The 21520-nt window shown below is 36.0% G+C and overlaps 1 protein-coding gene across 1 annotated transcript in view; it reads right to left on the bottom strand.

The window, feature by feature from the left end:
- Dhc93AB (Dynein heavy chain at 93AB) overlaps window positions 1–21520 on the bottom strand; it is a 1274973-nt gene that overhangs the window by 971301 nt on the left and 282152 nt on the right. Inside the window, exon 14 of the mRNA XM_090403805.1 lies at window positions 9733–9977. Within this exon, the coding sequence (XP_090259931.1) occupies window positions 9733–9977 (245 nt within the window). The remainder of the gene's footprint in view (window positions 1–9732; window positions 9978–21520) is intronic.

The following is a 21520-nucleotide window of genomic DNA, read 5'->3' as shown; positions in this document are numbered from 1 at the left end:
CACACAAGGAAACTGCTCTCGAGGCTGGAAGTAGCGATAGCGATTAGGAGATTCTTAGTAAGTAATACCCATTTTCAGTTTTTTTCCTGAAAACCTCAGTTTTCGAAAATCCAAACAAATATATCTCGTACCTCAGTTTTTTAGCTTTAATTAAACACGAGTTATATTCAAGTAAATACAGTAGTTTTGAAGATCTGGAAATGGACTGTGACAAGGTGCCATGGAAAAAGCTTTTCAAAACATTATATGGAATAAATGAGCATTATATAGGAGAATAAATAGTCTATATTCAAGTTGTAAATCAGCAGCTATAAAGTTACACCTGAAGGGAATACATGAAGATGGTTTGATGTAAAATCAGGTGTAAGACATGGATGCATATTATCTCTACTCTTATTCCTCATTATATGGATCACATTATGAAAGAAAGCAGTATTAAACCTGCGCTTAGAATTGGATATATCAATCTTAGTTCTTTGTTTTATGCAAATGATATTGTTCTCCTAAACACAACCAGTGAATGGTCTCCAGGAATCTCATAACTAAATTGAATCACAGCTGTAACAAATTTTTAAATGAAAGTCAGCAATAAAAAGATCAAATCTATGAAAATAGGCAAGGAGTTTACTACATTTTCTATGAAAACACAGAAAACTTAATCTGCATTCTGATGAGCCTATAGATCAAGTAAAATATTTCAGCTATTTAGGCAAAAATTTTAGTGACAATGACGTTAACTGAAATTAGGCAATGGAATAAGCAAACTTAGTATGGTGGGGAGCCAGTTAAATAAATTTAAATGGAATAAGAGAGAAATTAGCCAAGACACTAAACTAGAAGTATATAAGAAAATGTGCACACCAGTTTTAAGTTATGAATCTGAAAGTTGGGTTAGAAATAAAGCACTCAATCAAAGATTATAGATCACATATATGAGAGTTCTTAGAATATTTAGGGACCTGAACAAATGGCATCATTGGCACAATCATATTAAAAATGAAAAAATTAGGAAGGAATTTGACATTGTTTACATTCAAGAATAAGTGAGCATGGCTAACCTAAGGTGGCACTGTCACTTAAATAGAATGAGATAGGAAAAGTTAGCAAAGTAGGTGTTTGATGCCAAGATGTAGGAAAAAGAGGTATTTCATTCTCAGAAGAATGAAATATGTATGACAATATTGGAGTGCTGACAAGTAATAGTCTAATTTTGGAGGAAAATTGTTGATAGGAGATTATTAATAATGTAAAAGTAATCAGGTAGTGTTGCCATAGTAGCCTGAATACCTCTTGGTATTCAAGCTACTATGACAGGGTATATGATTATAATTTGTTATTACTATGATAGGAAAAGATATGTTATTATTATATCATACACAAACTCTCAATCTATCATCATAAGGAACATGCCACAGACCCCTTACCATCTTGGTCACTTGCTTATGGATCCACTCCACCACTTCTTCATATTCAAGAAACCCAGATGACCAGACCTAAACACAGTAATCCAGATGTTGTCATACTAAGGCTTTATAAAGAGTTATTATAACTCCTTTATCTATGCTTTTTACTGTGTTCTTCAATAATCAAGTAATCCAGTGAACTACCCTGGATACTTTAGCAATATGTCCTCTAAATGTTAATTTTCTATCTAATACTACCCCAAAATCCATCAATTCATCAATTTCATGGAGTACAGTTCCCCTCTATGTAGTAAAGTAATCTTTGTATCCCAAAATGCATAATGACACTTTTCCACATTAAATTGACATCCATTCCATATGGCCTATACTGTCCACCTATTTAAATCATCCTGCAAGCTCTTTTCATCACCTTCATTAACTACTATCTTACCCAACTTTGCATCATCAGCAACCAACTGAATATCTCTCTTCAAATTATTATTATTATTTATATGGATGGCGCTGTGTAGGCAGACAGATGCACGTACGCTGTATCGCTGCTCCTGGTTTTATAGGTTTAAAGTGTTAATTAACTCATGTTTCTAACTTGAAAGTGCTACTATTTAATTCTACTAGTCACGCTGAAGACAAGGACATTCAAATTACCAAAATCGGATAAATAAGATTCAAATTTTCAGTGTTCGAAGTTCATAGAGTGTACTGCAGTCACCAGCCAACGAAGAACAAAGGATGTCGCCATTTTAAAAGTCGCACTATAGTCGCTAACAGGAAGAAAGGCTAAAGGTCACCGAGACAGCGAAGTTCAAGCAAAATGAGCTGTAACAAATGCAATAAGCCATTAAGCGATGAAGAGGATGGGCCGCAGTGTTCCGGGTGTAAAGAGATGCCTGAACAGTGGAAGTTCAGGGATCTCAGAAAGCACATGGAAAGCAAAAGGAGCTGTGAAACGGACCAAATGGTGATGTTAACAGTGTCGTGAGAAAACGAAGAACAAAGACCAGACACCAAAGAAAAGTAACGACGCACATCAAGGTAAGCCGCTTCCGGATCCTAAAATTATAGATAACTTTGATTCATTTAAGCTCATGGTGAAAGACTTATTAAATGCACACATGGAACAAATTAACAAAAAATTCGAGGAGTATGAACATTACATACAGTTCAATAACGAGACCTCTGAAGAAATGTTAGGAACCATGTGAGAAATAAAGATGAAATTAACGGTAGCGATAGAAACGCAAGAAACACTCCAACGCGAAAATCAAGAATTGTGGAAAGAAGTAAACACACTCAAGTGTCAAATGGAACACATGCTACAAAAAGAAAGAAAAAAAGAACTTCAAATTGAGGGAATAACGAAAGAAAATACAGAAGACTTAAGCAACATAATGCAACTGATCGGCAGCAAAATTGGAATTCAAATCGCAACCGCAGATATCACCTATATCAACCGAGGCCCACAAAAAAATAAAGAGAGACCGATATTCTATGGAGTCAAAAGACTCATCACAGGAGACCCACTCTATCCATTAACACAATACCTATGATACATCTCCATAAACCTATTCACTCTTGGGGCACTCACCACCACCTCTGGCAATCCATTCCACTTTCACCACTCTCCAAGAAAAGAACTTAGTCTGCACACCCTTACTAACAAAACTCTTAGACAACTTCCAAGTGTGACTCCTTGTTTTCTCCCTATTCCCTATATATTGAAAAATATCTTCTGTGTCAGTCATATAGTGTTCCTTTAGTAACTAATAAGTTTCTATCATACCTCCTCTCTTTAACCTGTCATCTAAACTCTGCAATCCACACACACCATCAGTCTATCCTCATAGGGAACATTCCACAGACCTGTCACTAGCTTGGTCACTGGTCTCTGAATCTTCTTTGCCAATTTCCAATCCCCCAAGAAATGCAGGTTACCAAATCTATGTACAGTAGTCAACATATGGCCGAATTATATCCTCATAAAGAGGATGTAACCTCCCATTCTTTACTTGTCAATGTGCTTGTCAGCATACAAGTAATCCTCTGAGCTATTCTGTCAACTCTTGCAATATATCCTCTTAATTTCCATCAGTATCCTGGTAATTACAGGAAATTGATGAAGTCAGATCCCTAGCTTCATCAATTTCCTGTAAACTAGTACTGTTGATATGATACAAAGTGTGGAATCTTTTCATCTTGAAGTGCATTACCTTACATTTTACAACACTGAATTGACGGCCATTGTCCTTTGCCCAAATTGCCAATTTATTTAAATCATCTTGTAAGATATGTACATCACCATTAACAGCTATTACTCTCCCTAGTTTTGTATCATTGGCAAACAACTGAATGTCCCCCTTCAAATCTGCTATATCAGTCATATATCGATTAAAGAGTAGTGGTCCTAGTACAGATCCCTGAAGCACTCCACTAGTCACTCTCATTTGCCTTGATTCCACTCCACCATACACCACTCCCTGATGTCTGTCTATCAGCTCTCCCCTCCATTCCATGCCACCAGCCTCATATCCATTCCCATTTGCTTCAACTTATGTAATAGTTTTCTATGAGGTATTCTGCCAAATGCCTTTGCAAAGTCGAGCAGTATCATGGTAGCCATTTCCTTTATCCAATTCTGCTGTCACCTTATTATAAAATGTGAATAAATTACTGAGGCAGGATCCACTTACAAATCCATGCCACCCACTATGAAGTATCCTATTCCTATCCACCTATTCCTGAATTTTATTTTTAACCAACTTTTCCAATACTTGAACCACCACTCCAGACATACTAGCTCGTCAGTATGTTATTTCTATCTTGGAGCCACCTTTATGTAGTAGAACTATGAGTGGGGGGGAAGGAGCTGAAAAGTTCTGATAAACACCCAGAACAAAAATGATCCACAAGAAAGAAAGAACATACCTTAAAACTTTTTACCCCCCATGTTTCATCAAATTGTAATAATTTGTTTGTTTTTCTTTCAGGATATGTAAGAAGACTACCTTAATTCTACATCAAATCTACCTCAATTCCTTCATAGTGATTATCACAACTTTGCAGCACAACCTCAAATCTTATCCTCTTTTCACTCCCTTGGAACCTTGCCAGAGCTGAGACTTAGATTAAACAACTTCATCAGAGGCACTGCCAGTTCACTTGCACATTCTCATAATACACGAGTAGACATAACATCCAGGCCCACTGCTGTGTTCACATTGATGTTTTTCAATATACTGAGCACCTCCTGATCATCTACCTCAATGCACACATCAGTCTCTGTCATATCAGTAACTGTAATGTCAGCAGTTACTGATATGTGCATCATCCGGTGATTGCACACCTGGATAATGAACCCTTTGCAAAGAGATCATTTAGTAACTGAACTATTTCTTCTGCTTCTGTCACTTTCCTACCATCAGCACTGAATAAAGTTATCTTTCCATAATCATTCTTTCTCTTACTTGCTACATAGCAAAAAAACTCTTCTGGATTTACTTTGGCCTACTTAGTTCATTTTCTCATAAAATCTATTTAGCCTTCCTTACCATAATAGTTAACCTTCTTGCTTGTGCTTTATACTGCTCATGGGCATGTTGATCACCTTGTTGTTTATATTTCTTCCACAATGCTTTCTTTTTTTCTGCAGCTCCTGCTTTATTTGTTAGTCATCCACTTAATCCCTACTTGATATATCCCTTGACCCTGGATATGCACTCTGATACTGCCTCACTCAAACTAATAACATTCATTCCACGTAATTTCTTATGCCATGGCACTGCTCCAAGTTGCCTCCTAAGTTTGTCATAATCACCAGCTTTATAGTCCAGCATAAACTCTTCTTTGACTGAAATTTCCACATGTTGAGCAACCTCCCAGGACAAGACTGTATGGTCACTTTCCCCTAATTAGAAGTATAACTGCAGTAGAGTTACTACTGCAGTTATAGATAGATCTTCTGATGCTATTACCAGATCCAACATTCTCAAACCTCAGGTCCCTTCCATCAGGTGCTGTTTCAAGTAATTATTCCTTAGTAATTCTATAAATTCTATTTCCATTTTGCCATGTGATCTTTCTTACTTCCAATCTATGCAACCATAGTTGAAGTTTCCCATGATAATTGCTTGGCCTGCACTCATTGTGCTAATCTGCTGATGCATATCATCTGCATTTTCTTCTGTATCCCCAGGTCTACAGCAGTAACCAACAACATGTTTTGTCATATTGGCCTCTATCTCACACCAGACAGTCTGAAAAGAAACGTTTCCATCAGATCTACAATCTTCTTTTCTATTTTTGTTGGTTGAAGTTCTTAAGCTATTATTAATAATACCCCCCCCCCCACTACACGATTTCTTCTATTTTCTCTGAAAATATATTATCCATTATATTCTATCCCTGTACCTACATTATTCTCTGACAACCAGGTCTTGCTGATGCCAATAATTTTTGGCCAAGTTTTGTGACCAATGCTAAAAACTCCTCTCCTTTATTTCTGATACAACCTTATATTTCCTATATCAGTTATGTACAAATCAAGCTGCAGTGGTCAAAGCACCAAAGCACATCACTAGTCACCTGCCTTTTCCTGGGGGTATCTGTCCATCAACCATCCTTTCATTCATATCACCAGTTTTATATCCATCCTCATTTCTTGCAGCATTTGACAGGATTACATATGGTATCCTGTCAAATGCCTTTTCAGAATTCAGCATCATCGTCGAGTAGCCATTCCCTTTATCAACTTAGCTGTCACTCTATCATAAAAAGTTAATAGATTACTTAGGCATGACTTACTCTTCACAAAGCCATGCTACCTTCTTAGAGTATCATACTATTATCCACCCATTCCTGAATTCTCTTTTTGACCAACTTTTCCAATGCTTTTACCACCACTCCAGAGATACTGATTGGTCTATAATTTGCTAACACAGACTTAGATCCTCCTTTATGCATAGGAATTATCAGGAAATTAGGGAAATCAGAAATACATATAAGGAAATTGATGATGATGATGTATGTTGTAATTTCCCTAAATAATCTTGTTATGAACAATCAGTGTCTTAATACTAGACTAGCAGGAGTAACAGATGAGGGAAATGAATAAACTGTTATTTTTCTGGATTTTGAGAAATCAGTTAATAATTTGCCACGTGGTAGTTTGATATTTGAGTTGCAATAGATATCAGCCTGGTGAACTGGTTTTGAAATCAGAAAGTTATTATGCATTAAAGGAGCAGTATTGGGGATTGAGAAGGTTTACTAATGAGGTTCTACGGATTCAGTACTGGGACCTTTATGTCAATGATATTGTTACTGAATTACAGATCAATATTCAATTCTTTGCAGATGATGTAAAGTTTGGGGGGGGGGGGTATTATTAAAAAGTGATAATACTATGACTTTAGAAGGATTTCAATAAATAGAAAAAGTAGGCAAGTGAAAAGAGAATGTCAGTTTAATATAGCTAAATGTAAGGTTTGGAAATCTTGAATTCACAGATGGAAGAGACTAAATACTTTCTTGGCAGAGCTATACTGAAAGAAGTGAAGCAAGCAAGGATCTTGCAGTTATGGTAAATTGAAATTTAAAGTTCAGAGGACATATTGCAAAAGTTGTGAGGACAACATGGAGGATTTCTGTAGTATTGAGGAGGACACTGACCAGGAGAAACAACACGGTGATAGAACAACTTTATGAAGCCTTGATAAAGACATATCTAAATTACTGTGTTTTGATCTCATCACATGCTCTCAGATGTGAACTGCAGACTAAAATACAGAAAGATTATTGAAAAGAAAATGAAAGAGTTTGAGAACAGGAATCAAACCTTGGACATTCAGTGGCAAACTCTGAAGAAAACATTGATTGATTCTGCCAGACCAGAGAGGCATGTGGTGAGGTTGTGTGCAAGGATAAAAAAAATCAGAACTCCCTGGTGGACACAGGAAGTTAAAGAGGCAGTGAAGGAAAAGAAGAAGGCATATCAAATGTTCCTGGCAAATAAGTCAGCTTTTACTCTTACAGAATACAGAGACAAATGTAAGAAAGCTAAACAGTGTGTAAAACTAGCTAAACAAAAGTATGGGAGGACATTGGCAAGAATATAGAAAATAAATATCAAGAAGGTGGCAAAATATTCTGGAGGTTGTTGAAGAAACTTAGGAATGGAGGAAAGAGTGCTGTAAAAGGAGTTAGAGATGATAAAGGTGACATGAAAACAGGAGAAAAAGATATCCTTGAAGTATGGAGTAATTACTTTGAAAAACTGCTAAATGAAACAAGCAGTGATGACAGCACAGTGATAAAAAACATTGACCAGGCATGCAGTCAGGAATACATATCCATACTTGAAGTAGAAAAAGCCATCAAAGGCTTGAAATGTGGAAAGGCAGCAGGAGTAGATAATATTCGACAAGAAATGCTGAAGTATGGTGGTATAAAAGTCTTACAGTGGCTGCACTGCATAGTTCAGAAAGCCTGGACAGAGGGACAAATTCCTGATGATTGGAGTAGAGCTCTCATAGTACCCATATATAAAAAGGGAAATAAAACTGAATGTGAGAATTACAGAGGTATTTCCCTACTCAGTGTTCCTGGCAAGATCTATGCAAGTATACTTGAGAAACGGTTGAGAAGAATTGTGGAAGAAAAGCTTGGTGAAGAACAAGCTGGATTCAGGCCAAATAGAGGCTGTCAGGATCAGATCTTCACTTTACGACAAATAGTCGAGAAAGCATGGGAATATAACAAAGATCTGTATTTAAGTTTTGTCGATTTGGAAAAGGCATATGACAAGGTGCCAAGAGAGAAGCTATTCAATACGCTGCAGTTACATGGTGTCAATGGGGCATTATATCAAGCAATACTTAGTCTTTATTTGAGTTGTAAGTCAGCAGTTAGAATTGAAGGAAGTACAGGAAGATGGTTTAATGTTAAATCTGGTGTGAGACAAGGATGTACATTATCCCCTCTGTTATTCATTATCTATATGGATCACATTATGAAGGAAAGCGGTATTAAACCCGAGATCAAAATTGGAGATGTTAATGTCAGCTCTTTGCTTTATGCGGATGATGTTATACTTCTAAATAAATCCGCTACAAGTCTGCAAGATTCTCTGACGAAATTGAATAGCTGTTGTAATAGATATGGTATGAAGGTCAGCAATAAAAAGACAAAGACAATGAAAATAGGCAGAATCATTGAAAATGTCAACTGTATTGTGAATGGAGAACCTGTGGAACAAGTAAAACATTTCAGCTACTTAGGCACGATTTTTACTGAAGATGGTAAATTAAATATAGAAATAGACAACAGAATCAGCAAAGCTGGTATGGTGGGAAGTCAATTGAATAAATTCATATGGAATAAGAGAGAAATTAGTCGCAACACTAAATTAGCTGTATACAAGACAGTGTTCAAACCAGTTTTAACTTATGGATCTGAGAGCTGGGTCAGAAGTAAAATACTTGACCAAAGACTAAAGACAGCAGATATGAGAGTCCTGAGAAAGATTAGAGGCGTGTACAGATGGCATCAATGGCAATATCATATTAAAAATGAGGATATTAGGAAAAAACTTGACATTGTCAGCATCCAGGAATGCGTTAGCAGAGCTAATCTCAGGTGGTATGGTCACTTAAACAGAATGGGTGAGGAAAGATTAGCAAAACAAGTGTTCTCTGCCAGGTTGGCAGGAAAACGACCCAGAGGAAGACCAAGATATAGGTGGATTGATACAGTACAAAGTGCCTAGACGATAGAAATATAAGATCTGATAATGTTGGAGTCTTGACAAGTAACAGACTGATTTGGAGGAAAATTGTAGACAGGAAGTTAGTAATGGTGTAATTTTTTCATGTAGTACTGTCATATCCTGTACACTCCTTGAGGGTACATGGCAGGAATTTGATGATGATGATCTCATCACTCAAATTTGATTATGAGGACAGATTAAGGCATGTAATCTGTTGAGTCTCATGGGGAACAAAGAGGTGATATGACTGAGATATTTAAACTGTCGAGAGGTATTTACTGGATTGACACTGTGGAATTTTTCATATGGTAGAAACATGCTGGAAGATGTGAAAAGAAAGTGATTAATCGAGTTGTAGGCAAGAGATAATGGAGAAGTTAAAAACAAGTGGTATAATAAACTTTATGATAGAAAACCTCTCACAATGAGTCATAAGTCTCCACAGAGGTCTGAAATAGTAATAATAATAATAGTAATGCAACCAAATCATGAACTATTTAAATTATTTATAATTTAGCCACAAAAAAAAAAAAAAACATTTTACAATACCTTAACAGCAGCATTTATAACTTGTCCTGCTGTATGAACCTCAGTATAATGCTGATTAACTCTGTCAACTCTGTCATCCAAGCTAAGCAGAGCTTCACGTCTGCCATCTTTACGTTCAAAAAGTGGGTGTCTACTCCAAGATCCAGCTGCGTCTTGAATTTTATGAAGATTCTTATTAGTTCGACTGAACCGTGATTCCAAATCTTTCATTTCAGAATGCAATCTTTGAATGTATTCCCAGACACCTGTATTAAATAGGACTAGATTAATATGAGTTGTGATACACTGAGAGAGAGACAGAGAGAGAGAGAGAGAGATGGGTGATTTGATATGTTGATATTTTAGCAGCTTAACAAGGAGGTATTGAAAAGATGATTTAAAGAACAGAGGGGGGGGGGATTAAGGCTTAAAGCTAACATTCATCTTGAAGCAAAATAATTACATGTTATGAAGCATTTAATGGAAAATAACTAAACTAAAACTAGACTTGATTAACTAAAAATTCAATATTTCATCTCATTATTTCATATATGTAGCTAATTTCATTATAATTACAGCTGAAGCAAAAAAGACTATGAGACCAGCATATTATGCCTATTAGCATGTTTCTCTAAGAAGACATATTTTGTCTGTTTTCAACTGAAAGATATACAATGCCATTATGACTGCACTTCATGAGTAATACTAGATGGGGGAAGCGAGAGAATGAAAACAATTCTATGAATTGTTTTCATTCTCAAATTTGCATCTGCTTCCAGAGCCATTTGTCTATGAAAAACATCTAGTTTTGTGAATTATGTTCATTTAATTCCAAAGTTTGGTCTACCAAACCCAACTCTGGCATATCCAACAGTTGGATTGGCACATCCAACCTTAGGTGTGTGTGTGTGTGTGTGTGTATAAAACATGTCAAACTATATACAGAAATGTTATATAGTTCATATTTATTTATCTAATTGTCCATATGTGTCCTTGCTTGTCCATGTGTGTATAAAACATGTCAAACTATATACAGAAATGTTATATAGTTCATATTTATTTATCTAACTGCTAAATGGCTTGCTTGTCCATAAGCAAGAGAAATATACAGACTTGGGATCCTCTAAGCTTCTTAGTGGAAGACATAGTATAAACTGTCTTTGATGGAACAAAGGAGTTCAGCTTCTTGATAGGCTACTTTCAGATGTTATACATTTTACACATCGATTTAAGTATTTTTTAAACTTTGAATGTGATTTTATTAGCCACTACAATAGAATTTTACAATTCTATATTGTAAAATTGGTTATTCACTTTTTTTTTTGAAGGGGTGGGCAGGTTACTATGGACAATTTTTTTTTTTTCATAACAGTGCAGGGACAATAAAAGAATGTTATGTGAAGTAGTAAAAATGAAGTGTGTGTGCATGTGTGCGCACACACTGTTTCTATTCAATATAGCAAATTTTCCCTGTTAAGCTTATACATAATCTGTCAAGTTTTCTTGTTTTTAGATGATAAGTCAAGTGATAATATATGGTAATCATTTTCTCCTTTCCATGAAGTGAACTGCATAGCAGTGATGGACTGCATTTGACTGGTTTTGATGTGTCGCTTGGAGAGACTGCTGCTGCTGGAAGGTAGAGAAGTGAGTGCAGAAAATGAGTCTGATCAAGTGGTAAGCAATGTGGAAGAATGGGAGACTAAAACAGGAGAGTTTGAAAATGTGGCTGTGAATGAAGAAGTGAGTGGCATGAGTATAGAAAAGGAGAGAACAGGTGTGCAAGACAAACAGGGAGGCTCAGGTTGAACATAGGAGCAGAGAGTAGAGGATGTGAATGCATGTGTAGACAGGAAAGGTGGAGGATGACCTGGTATCAAGAGGAATCAGTTGGATTTGACAAGGGTTCTAAGATGAATAAGGAAAAAAATATGTGTCTCGAAGTAAGCATGGAGAAATCACATCAAATAAGTGGTATCAGTGGAACTAGCTATAGATCCAGGAATCAGCTGCTGTGTTTGTATACAAATGCTAGAAGTGTAAGAAAAAAGACAAATGAAATGGTTGCATTAATTGAGTCTGTTCATCCAAAAACTACTGGAATAAGTAAGCCATGGTTCGATGAGGAATGACATCCTGACAGGAATAGAGATGGAAGGGTATGATGTGTTTGTGAGGATAGAAAGGATAAAAAGGGAAGGAGAATGCTATTGATGATAAAGAAAGAGCTATGTCCATACAAAGTAGAGATGCGAGAGGGAAATAGTGGCAGCAGTTTTGAGGCAGTATGGTGCAAAATAGAGGTGAATAGAATGTGAAATACTTGGTTGGATGTTGTTATAGACTGTAATGTGGATGGTAGTGACTATGAAATGTATAATCATATTAGCCACACAAATAATAAAAGGGATTATTATGGGTGATTTTAACTATGGCATATAGACTGGGATGATGAGAGAGCAAATGGGAGTAAAGAAAATAAGTTTCTTGAGTTTTTGAGGGACAACTATCTCAGAGATTATGTAACAGAGGGCACATGAGGATTGAAGGTTTTGGATTTGATCATCAGACGATGTAATTATAAATGCAATTTCAAATCACCCTCTAGTTTGTGAGGGTGACCATGAAGTGATTACCTGGATGGTCGTGAGTAGTGTGAGGAGCTCTTTGAGAAAAGAGTATATGTGGAATTACAAGGCTGGTGATTATAAAAAGCTCAGGGGACAGCTTGCAGGTGTAGCATGGAATGAGGAGTTAACTGGAAGAGAGAGATCAATGCAGCTTGGGGAATATTCAAGAACTGTCTAGTAGAAGCAATGTCTAAATGTATTGCAAGGGTCAAACGTTAAATAAGGTAGGTATGAAGTGGATGAATGAAGAGATTAAGCATGCGATACAGAGAGAAAAAAGGCATTATGAAGGCAGCATAAGAGAAGTGAAAATAACCAATTTCATGAGGAATACAAAAACCAGGCAAGGAGGGGGCCAGGTTGGTAAGGGTAGCAAAAGTCAACTATGAGCAGCAGTTAGCTAATGAAGTCAAAAATAATCCTAAGGAGTTCTTTCAATATGTAGCTAGCAAAAAAAAAAGAATGATTATGGAAAGATGATATTGATTGGAGACAATGGTATAAGGAAACTATGGGGAAGATATAGTGAAGATATTTAATGAGCAGTTCATTCTTATGAATGTGACATCTTGGAAAGATTGAGAGCAGTTGATGATGGAGAGGAGAGACTGACTGCAAGTGAGCAAGGGGTATATGGGGAATTGAGCAAACTTGATGTTAATAAGGCTGTGGGATTTGATAATATATCACCATGTATTCTGAAGGAATGTGACAGGGAGTTGACATCTGCCTTGACACTTTTTTTAATATGAGTCTTGCACTGGGGTGCATTACAAAGGAGTGGAAGGAGGGCGAGATTGTGCTGCTTCATAAGGGAGGTAATAGAACTCAGGCATGAAAATTACAGTCCTATCTGTTTAGGTGTTGTGGTTAAGTTGTTGGAGAAGCTGGTGAGAACTAGGATCGAGAAGTTGTGTGACAGCAATTTTAATATCTTTGATGGACAGCATGGATTTGCTAAAGGGAGGTCATGTTTTAATAATCTACTTATTTATTACAATAAGGTGATCGCTTCCTTGGACAGAAATGAGGGATACACAGTAATATACTTAGATTTTGCAAAGGCTTTTGATAGATAACTGCATGATAAGTTGATAGTCAAACTAAAGCAGATGAAGTTGGATATTAGATTAGCGTTATTATGGCCTACTGATCAGAGACCGACTATCCATCTAGTGGTGAAATGGAGGAAAAAATCTAGTGGAGGAAAGTCACTAGTGATGTTCCTCAGGGGTCTGTTTTAGGGCCATTACTGTTTAACTTGTTTAATGATATTGATGAAGATTTCGATGGAGATATTCAGTTGTTTGCAGATGATGCGAAGTTGGGACAAACCATGAAGAGTAGAGAAGATGTTCTGCCCTTACAAGAAGACTTGAATAAATTGAGTGATTGGGCACTAGAATGGGGATACGATTTCAATGTTGCAAAATGTAAGGTTTTAAAATTTGGGAAACAAAGATGGAATGCAGAATTTATGCTTGGTGAGGATATACTGTTGGAAGTGGAGAAAATAAGAGATCTTGGGGTGATAGTGGATAAGGATCTGAAATTAAGGGGACGCACTGCCAAAATTGTGAACACAACACAAAGACTTCTGGGAATGATGCAGAGGGCACTGACTTTTAGAAGTAGGGAAATTCTTGTTCCATTGTATAAGGCTTTGATTAGGCCACACATGAACTACTGTGCCCAGATTTGGTCACCTGGTTTTCAGATGGACGAAGAGATGTTGAAAAGGAACCAGAGGTGACTGACTAAGGTAGTTTTTGACCTCTGACATGTCGAATATGAGGAAAGATTGAGAAGATGCAATTTACAGAGTCTGGTGGATAGGAGGAAGAGGGGAAATATGATAGAGACCTACATGTTAGTAAGGGGTTGTTATAGGATCAATGTTGGGGAGGTTTTACAGCAAAAGATGGGAGATCATTGGAGAACCAGAGGACATCTCTGGAAGCTGTATAAGGAGGGTGTGAGCAGGTGAGTGAGAAGCAGGTTTTTTGTATGCATAGGCGGGAATGATTGGAATGCCTCGCTTGAGAGTGTGGTGTTTGTAGAGAATTTAAATGTTTTTAAGGCACCGTAAGATGAGCTGTGTGTGTATAACAAAAGGATCTACTAGATGAGTCTTTTGACTCCATGGGGTTTTGGGATAATAATAATAATAATAATAATAATAATAATAATGTTAGGATAAGGAAATGATAGTGCCACTGTATAAGGCATTGGTCAGATCACACTTGGAGAATTATGCTCAAATTTCATCACCTGGTTTTTAATGTGATATGGAGACATTGGAGGGAAGGGTCCAGAGATGAGTGACTAAGACAATGTCAGGACTTTGGAATGCTGGCTATGGAGAAAGGTTGAAGAAATGTGGATTACAGTTTGGTGGATAGGAGGAAAAGAGGTGATATTATAGAGACATTTAAGTTAGTGAGAGGATTATATCAGATTAATCCAGAGGAGATTTTAAAAAGAGTGGTATGGAGTAGTATGGAAGTTATATAAAAGTGTGGTGAAGAGGGATGCATACCGGAATGTGTTATTAATGCAAGGAGTGTTAAGGATTTTAAAATTTTATATGATAAATAAGTTGTTGGTTGAATGAACCTCTCATGATGAGTGTGCCGACTCCATGGAGGATGTAATAATAATAATAATAATAATAATAATAATAATAATAATAAAGTAGTAATAGCCATCTCTTACAACAGACATATTTCAGGAAAAAAAAAGCTAGAAACTTGAAACTTAGCAACTTCTTCAACTCATATACAGGATATCCTGTTCCCTATCAGCTCACTAAAGATTCTACAATGTCTGTTGTATCTGATGCATATTCTATATTAGCAAAACAGAAAGAACTTGGACAAAGCAAACCACAAAAGACATATTAAATATCTATAGCCTATAAAGTCAGGTCTGTCTGATCACATATTCAGACTATCCATCTAATGATTAAGTTGGATACATATTCAAATTACTCTTATTTCCATAAAGCAAATCACTCATGACACTTATCATGCATCTGCCAGTAGAACTGAAAATATTATCAGCTATATACTTCATCAGTGATCAACAAGAATGTTATAAATAATGTTGTTACTGATAAGTTCAGGATCAGATAATAACAGCATTATTATCTGATCTGATAGCTGCTATTCTAAAAACTGCCCCAGGAGGCAAAAAGTTACAAACCTATTGATTTATTGAGTTGAACCTAAAAAATGTTAGACTGCCTTCTGTACAATACATTGTCCACGCCAATCATGCAGCACATCCCGATTGAACAAGCTGGTTTTAGAGAAAAACATGGTTGCTGTGATCAAGTGCTCACTTTAATGTCATACAGAGAAGCTGGATTACAGAAGCAAGAAAAAACATCAGCTGTCCTCTTGGACCTAACAGCAGCCTATGATCAAGTATGGCATGTAGGTCTTATATACAAATTTCTCAGTATTGTCCTATGTAAATGGAATGCCCACTTAATTTCCTCCATGCTCACAGAACATTTCTTTCAAGTTATATTAGGAAATAAAATGTCCCAACAACGAAAACTTAATAATAGTCTTCCACGAGATTCAGTATTGGCACCCTTACTTTATAATCTATACACATATGACTTGCCTGCCACCATCTCATGCAAGTTCTGTTATGCTGATGACACTATAATTGCCGTTCAACACAAAAACATGAGTCAGACTGAAGAGATACTTACAAAAGATCTGAAAACAATAGGTGAATATTACAAAAAATGGAGGCTCCAGCTCAATCCAAACAAAACAGAAGTATCAAGCTTTCACCTTAATAATCACATGGCAGATGTCACTTTGCATATTTGCTTTGAAGGATGCTTTACTGTGACTCAATAAGTTTCTCAAGTACTTGGGCCTAACCTTAGACTGCACGCACTCTTATAAGCAACACCTAACAAACGTTTCTGCTAAGTTAAGAACCTGTAATAACATAATAATACAAAAACTAACAGGCACGATCTGGGGAGCAACAGCTGATAATCTATGGATTACAGCTCTCGGACTAGCTTTCTCTGTTACTGAATATTGCTCAGCAGTGTGGTTAAATAGCATACATGTTAAACTTGTTGATAACCAATTAAATAATAGAATTAGACTGATTTTGGGCACAATTAAATCAAAGCCCACACACTGGCTTCTAGCTCTTAGTAACATTATTCCACCAAGTCTGCGTAGGACTAAAGCACTCTTACCGGAGTATAAGAAAATCCTGGAGAATACAGCCCACCAATACACTTAGATCTCCCAGACTTAAGTGTACAACAATTGAGATCAAGACATCCACCACTACAATTAGTCCCAAAACTACTACAGTCTAACTTTGACCTGAAGCAAAAGTGGCAAGAATGATGGGAGAGTCAGACAGATGATATTCCAAAATTTTTTCTCAACAAATTATAAGAAAGTTTTGATGCTTGCTAAAACCTTCCACAAAAATTTTGAACTCAGCTTAATAGAATACAAACTGGTCATGGTGTATGTGCAGACATGCTTTTTAAATGGGGTAAACAACAGTCTCCACATTGTGATTGTGGAGCTCAAAGACAAACTGTGACCCAATGTTATCTTAGAGCATATTCAGAACACAAATCAGACTTTTTAAGTGCTACTCCTGAAGCTATGAACTACTTGACTAATATGGATATAACCTTTTAATTTTATTGGTTTTTAAAATGACTTTTAATTTTATTGATTTTTAAAATGACTTTTAATTTTATATGTTTTTAAAATGACAGTGTATTGTACTGCATATTTGTTATTTATGCCATAAGAATAAATAATTTTAAAGAATAAATAAATAAAAATAGTTTAATACCTGTTGTTGCCTCAAATTAACCTCCCTACCAGCCAAGGTGGATAAAACAGTGAAACCAAACTGCACTTCTTATCCATGTTATTCAAGGGGTGTTACAGAATCATATCCAGATTTAGCTGGATGTCTATAGACATTATTGCCAGTTGGGGGGGGGGGGTTAATATAAGTCCATTTCTGGGAATTGACCAAGCTCAATCAGCAAGGCTAGCCACAAAATTTCCATAATTAAAACTCTGGATTTCAAGTTCAATCAGAATACATCTATCCTTTCTTTTAGTGTTACACGGTGATCAGCATTCATTTTTGAAATTATGGATTTTAAAACTGTGTTATAACTAACTCTTTTTATTATCCCGACGTTTCGATCTTCATATCAAGATGATCATCTCAAGCATACATAAATATACAAGACAAGCTGGGTTACATTACAAACCGTAAGCTAGAGAAACAATGATTTGATCACATGCTATTCTACTGGCATGACTTCTAGTGAAAAAAAAAAAATTCATAAATTACATCAAGCTAGATTTAATTTAAGATAACATGAATACACATTTTTTTCTTATAGATAGTTTTCTTTCTATAGAAAAATTGACCAATTACAATGATGTCCTATTTTTAGTATTACAATTGTTATTTTTGATTTAGGATCCTGGATTTACTACAGTCCTGTTTATAGTTCTTCTTAGAGAGGAAGGTTCCGTGGGACGAATATATGCCTTCCATATGTATGGGATTTTCAGACCTTCATTATTGTTCAGATTAGGGTGGTTGATAATGATCTCACAGGCGTCCTCAAATTTGTGTTCATACCATGTTTTGGTGTGATGTAGACAACTAGCGCTTTTCCAGTCAATTCTATGTAAGGTGTTCAGGGCATGATCAGAAAGGCCAGCTTCACCATAATTATTATATTTAATGTGTCGTTTATGTTATTTTTGTCTGATAGGAATTGTGCATCCTGTTTCTCCTATATATGGTATGTTACAGGTGCAATGAATACGGTATACTCCAGGGTGGGCCAGTGGGAGGAGTGGGTCTTTGGATGAGTTGAGTAAGCTTTTTAATTTTGCAGGGGGTTTAAAGGTGGCTTTGAGGTTGTATTTTTTGTAGTACCCTGTTTATTTTGTCTGATGTCCCTTTAATGTAGGGAATGGTTATAGTTTTGTTGTAGTCTGGTTTCTTTGTTTTTTATTGAGGTCTTGTAGAGAATTTTGTTAATAGTGTTTTGGCTGTACCCATTTTTTTTTTGGAAAGTATCACTGATCACTTTAAGTTAGTCTTTGTGCCTGTTCACTGGAGCAGATTTTCAGAGCCCAGTTTTTTAGAGTATTAATCAGAATACATCTAAGGACTGTCACTTCATATAAAACAAACAAAGCATTACAAACAAAAGTAGAGATACGAAAGTATCTCTTCTTTTGTCTGTAATGTTTCTTTTGTTATTGTTTTGTTAATATCTCCACTAGGTACTCCATACTTTGGATAGAGAACAAAATTCTTACAATTACAGTCATGTTATAATCTTGTATGTCCGTGCATATTGTACATATGCTCTTGAAGACAGCCTCCATAGGGTGGCTCAATTGTTAAATGTAATTTTTAAAGAAATTTAATTTTCTCAGATAGTAATTCAATCCCATCTTTCATGATAAAATTGTGTAATATCCAAATATTAAACTGCTTTGAATTTCAACCAGCGAATATGGGATCATTAATATCAGTTCAAATCACAGGCAAAATAAAAGTCTTGCGAATAAAAATTGTCAGACTGAATAAAATGAAATTTGAACATGTCCAAAAATCATAAGTGTATATTCTTGTACATTCTAAATTCAGAATTGCATTAAATTGCATCCATCCACAGAAGTTTCATCATCATCATCAAATTCCTGATATGTATCCTCAAGGGGGGGGGGGGGAGGTACAGGATATGATAGTACTACATGAAAAACTTACATCATTACTAACTTCCTATCTACAATTTTCCTCCAAATCAATCTGTTTACCTGTCTAGACTCCAACATTAGATCTTATATTTCTATCTCCTAAGGCACTTTTTACTGTATCAATCCATCTATATCTTGATCTGCCTCTGGGTCTTTTTCCCAACCTGGCAGAGAAGACTTGTTTTGCTAATCTTTCCTCACCTATTCTGTTTAAGTGACCACCTGAAATTAGCTCTGCTAACACATACCTGGATGCTAACAATGTTAATTTCTTTCCTACAATCCTCATTTTTAATATGATATTGCCACTGATGCCATCTGTTCATGCCTCTAAACTTTCTCAGGACTTTCATATCTGTGGTGTCTAGTCTTTATTTGCAGCTGATATTTTCAATGCTTCTGCCTATTTTCATTGTCTTTATCTTGTTATTGCTGATTTTCATACTAAATCTATTACAACAGTTCTTCAATTTGGTCAGGGAATCTTGCAGACTTGTACTGGATTTATTTAAAAGTATAACATCATCTGCATAAAGTACAGCTGAGATTAACATCTTCAATTTTGATATCGGATTTAATACCACTTTCCTCATAATGCAATCCATATAGATAATGAATAACAAAGGGGATAATGTTCATCCTTGTCTCACACAAGATTTAACATAAAACCATCTTCCTGTACTTCCTTCAATTCTAACTGCTGACTTACAACTCAAACAAAGACTAAGTACTGCTTGCTATAATGCTCCATTGACACCATACAACTGTAGCATTTTGAGTAGCTTCTCTCTTGGCACCTTGTCATATGCTTTTTCCAGATTTACAAAACTTAAATACAGATCTTGGTTATACTCCTATGTTTCTCAACTATTTGTTGTAAAGTGAAAATCTGATCCTTACAGCCTGTATTTGGCCTGAATCCAGCTTGTTCTTCAAGTTTCCTTTCTACAATCCTTCTCAACCATTTCTCAAGTATACTTGCATAATTCCCACTAGGTACACTCAGTAGGGAAATACCTCTGTAATTCTCACATTCAGTTCTATTTCCGTTTTTTTGTATATGGGTACTATGAGAGTTCTACTCCAATCATTTGGAATTCATCCCTCTGTCCAGGCCTTCTGAACATGCAGTGAAGCCATTGTAAGACTTTTATACCTGCATACTTGAGCATTTCTGCTCAAATATCATCTACTCCAGCTCCCTTTCCATATTTCAGGTCTCTGATGGCTTTTTCTACTTTAAGAGTATGGATATGTATTCTGATTGCATGCCTGTTGAGTGCTTTTTACCACTGTGCTATCACTGATTGTTTCATTTAGCAATTTTTCGAAGTAATTACTCCATACATGAAGAATATCTTTTTCACCAGTTTTCATGCCACCTTTATCATCTCTAATTCTTTTTACAGCACTCTTTCCTCCATTTCTGAGCTTTTTCAACAGCCTCGAGAATATTTTGTCACCTTCTTGATATTTATTTTCTATGTTCTTACCAAAGTCTTCTAAAGACTTTTATTTAACTAGCTTTACACAGTGTTTAGCTTTCTTACATTTGTCTCTGTATTCTCTAAGAGCACAAGTTGACTTATTTGCCAGGAACTTTTGATATGCTTTCTTCTTTTCCTTCACTGCCTCTTTAACTTCCTGTATCCACCATGGACTTCTGATTTTTCTATCCCTGCAGACAACCTCACCACATATCTCTCTGGCTGAATCAATCAGTGTTTTCTTCAGGGCTTGCCACTGAATCTCCAAGGTTTGGTTCTTTTTCTCAAACTTTTTCATTTTTTCTTGAATAATGTTTGTGTATTTTAATCTACAGTTTACATATGAGAAATGCTGAACTTTTATTCACTTTAAAACTTTCTCACATGTTCTTCTTTTCAATATGAAATTCAATTTTATCCTGCTCAATACTAAATGGTAGTCACTTTCAATTTCAAATTTCTCTGTACACTGCAGTGCCTTCCCCAGTGAGAAAACATCGCTATCAACAATAACATAGTCAATGAGAACTTTTCTTATTCCTTACCTCTTCTCTCCACATGAATTTGTGCACAATTTTATGTTGGAACATTGTGTTAATAATAACCAGTCCATGTCCTGAGCAGAAATCCAACAGGTATTTGCCATTATTATTGGCTTTGCTCTTTAATCCAAATTTTCCCAAAATATTTTTGAATGTCTGACAATCATTTCCTACTCTGCAATTTAGATCCCCAACAGGGACCAACTTTTTCTTTTTCATTGTCAGTTGCTTTCTCTAAAGCCTCAAAAAATTCCTCCACTTCTACCTTAGTAGAACCTTCTATTGGACCACAGGCACAAATAAGGCTCATTACCCTGTTCCCCATTCTGATAATAGTTCACATC

The sequence above is a fragment of the Typopeltis vanoorti genome, chromosome 1, assembly GCF_054136105.1.
Source record: "Typopeltis vanoorti isolate ZY-2024b chromosome 1, IOZ_Tvanoo_1.0, whole genome shotgun sequence".
NCBI classification, from domain to species: Eukaryota; Metazoa; Arthropoda; class Arachnida; order Uropygi; family Thelyphonidae; genus Typopeltis; species Typopeltis vanoorti.
The sequence above is the reverse complement of the archived record's forward strand: the minus strand, read 5'-3'. Positions and strand labels throughout refer to the sequence as shown.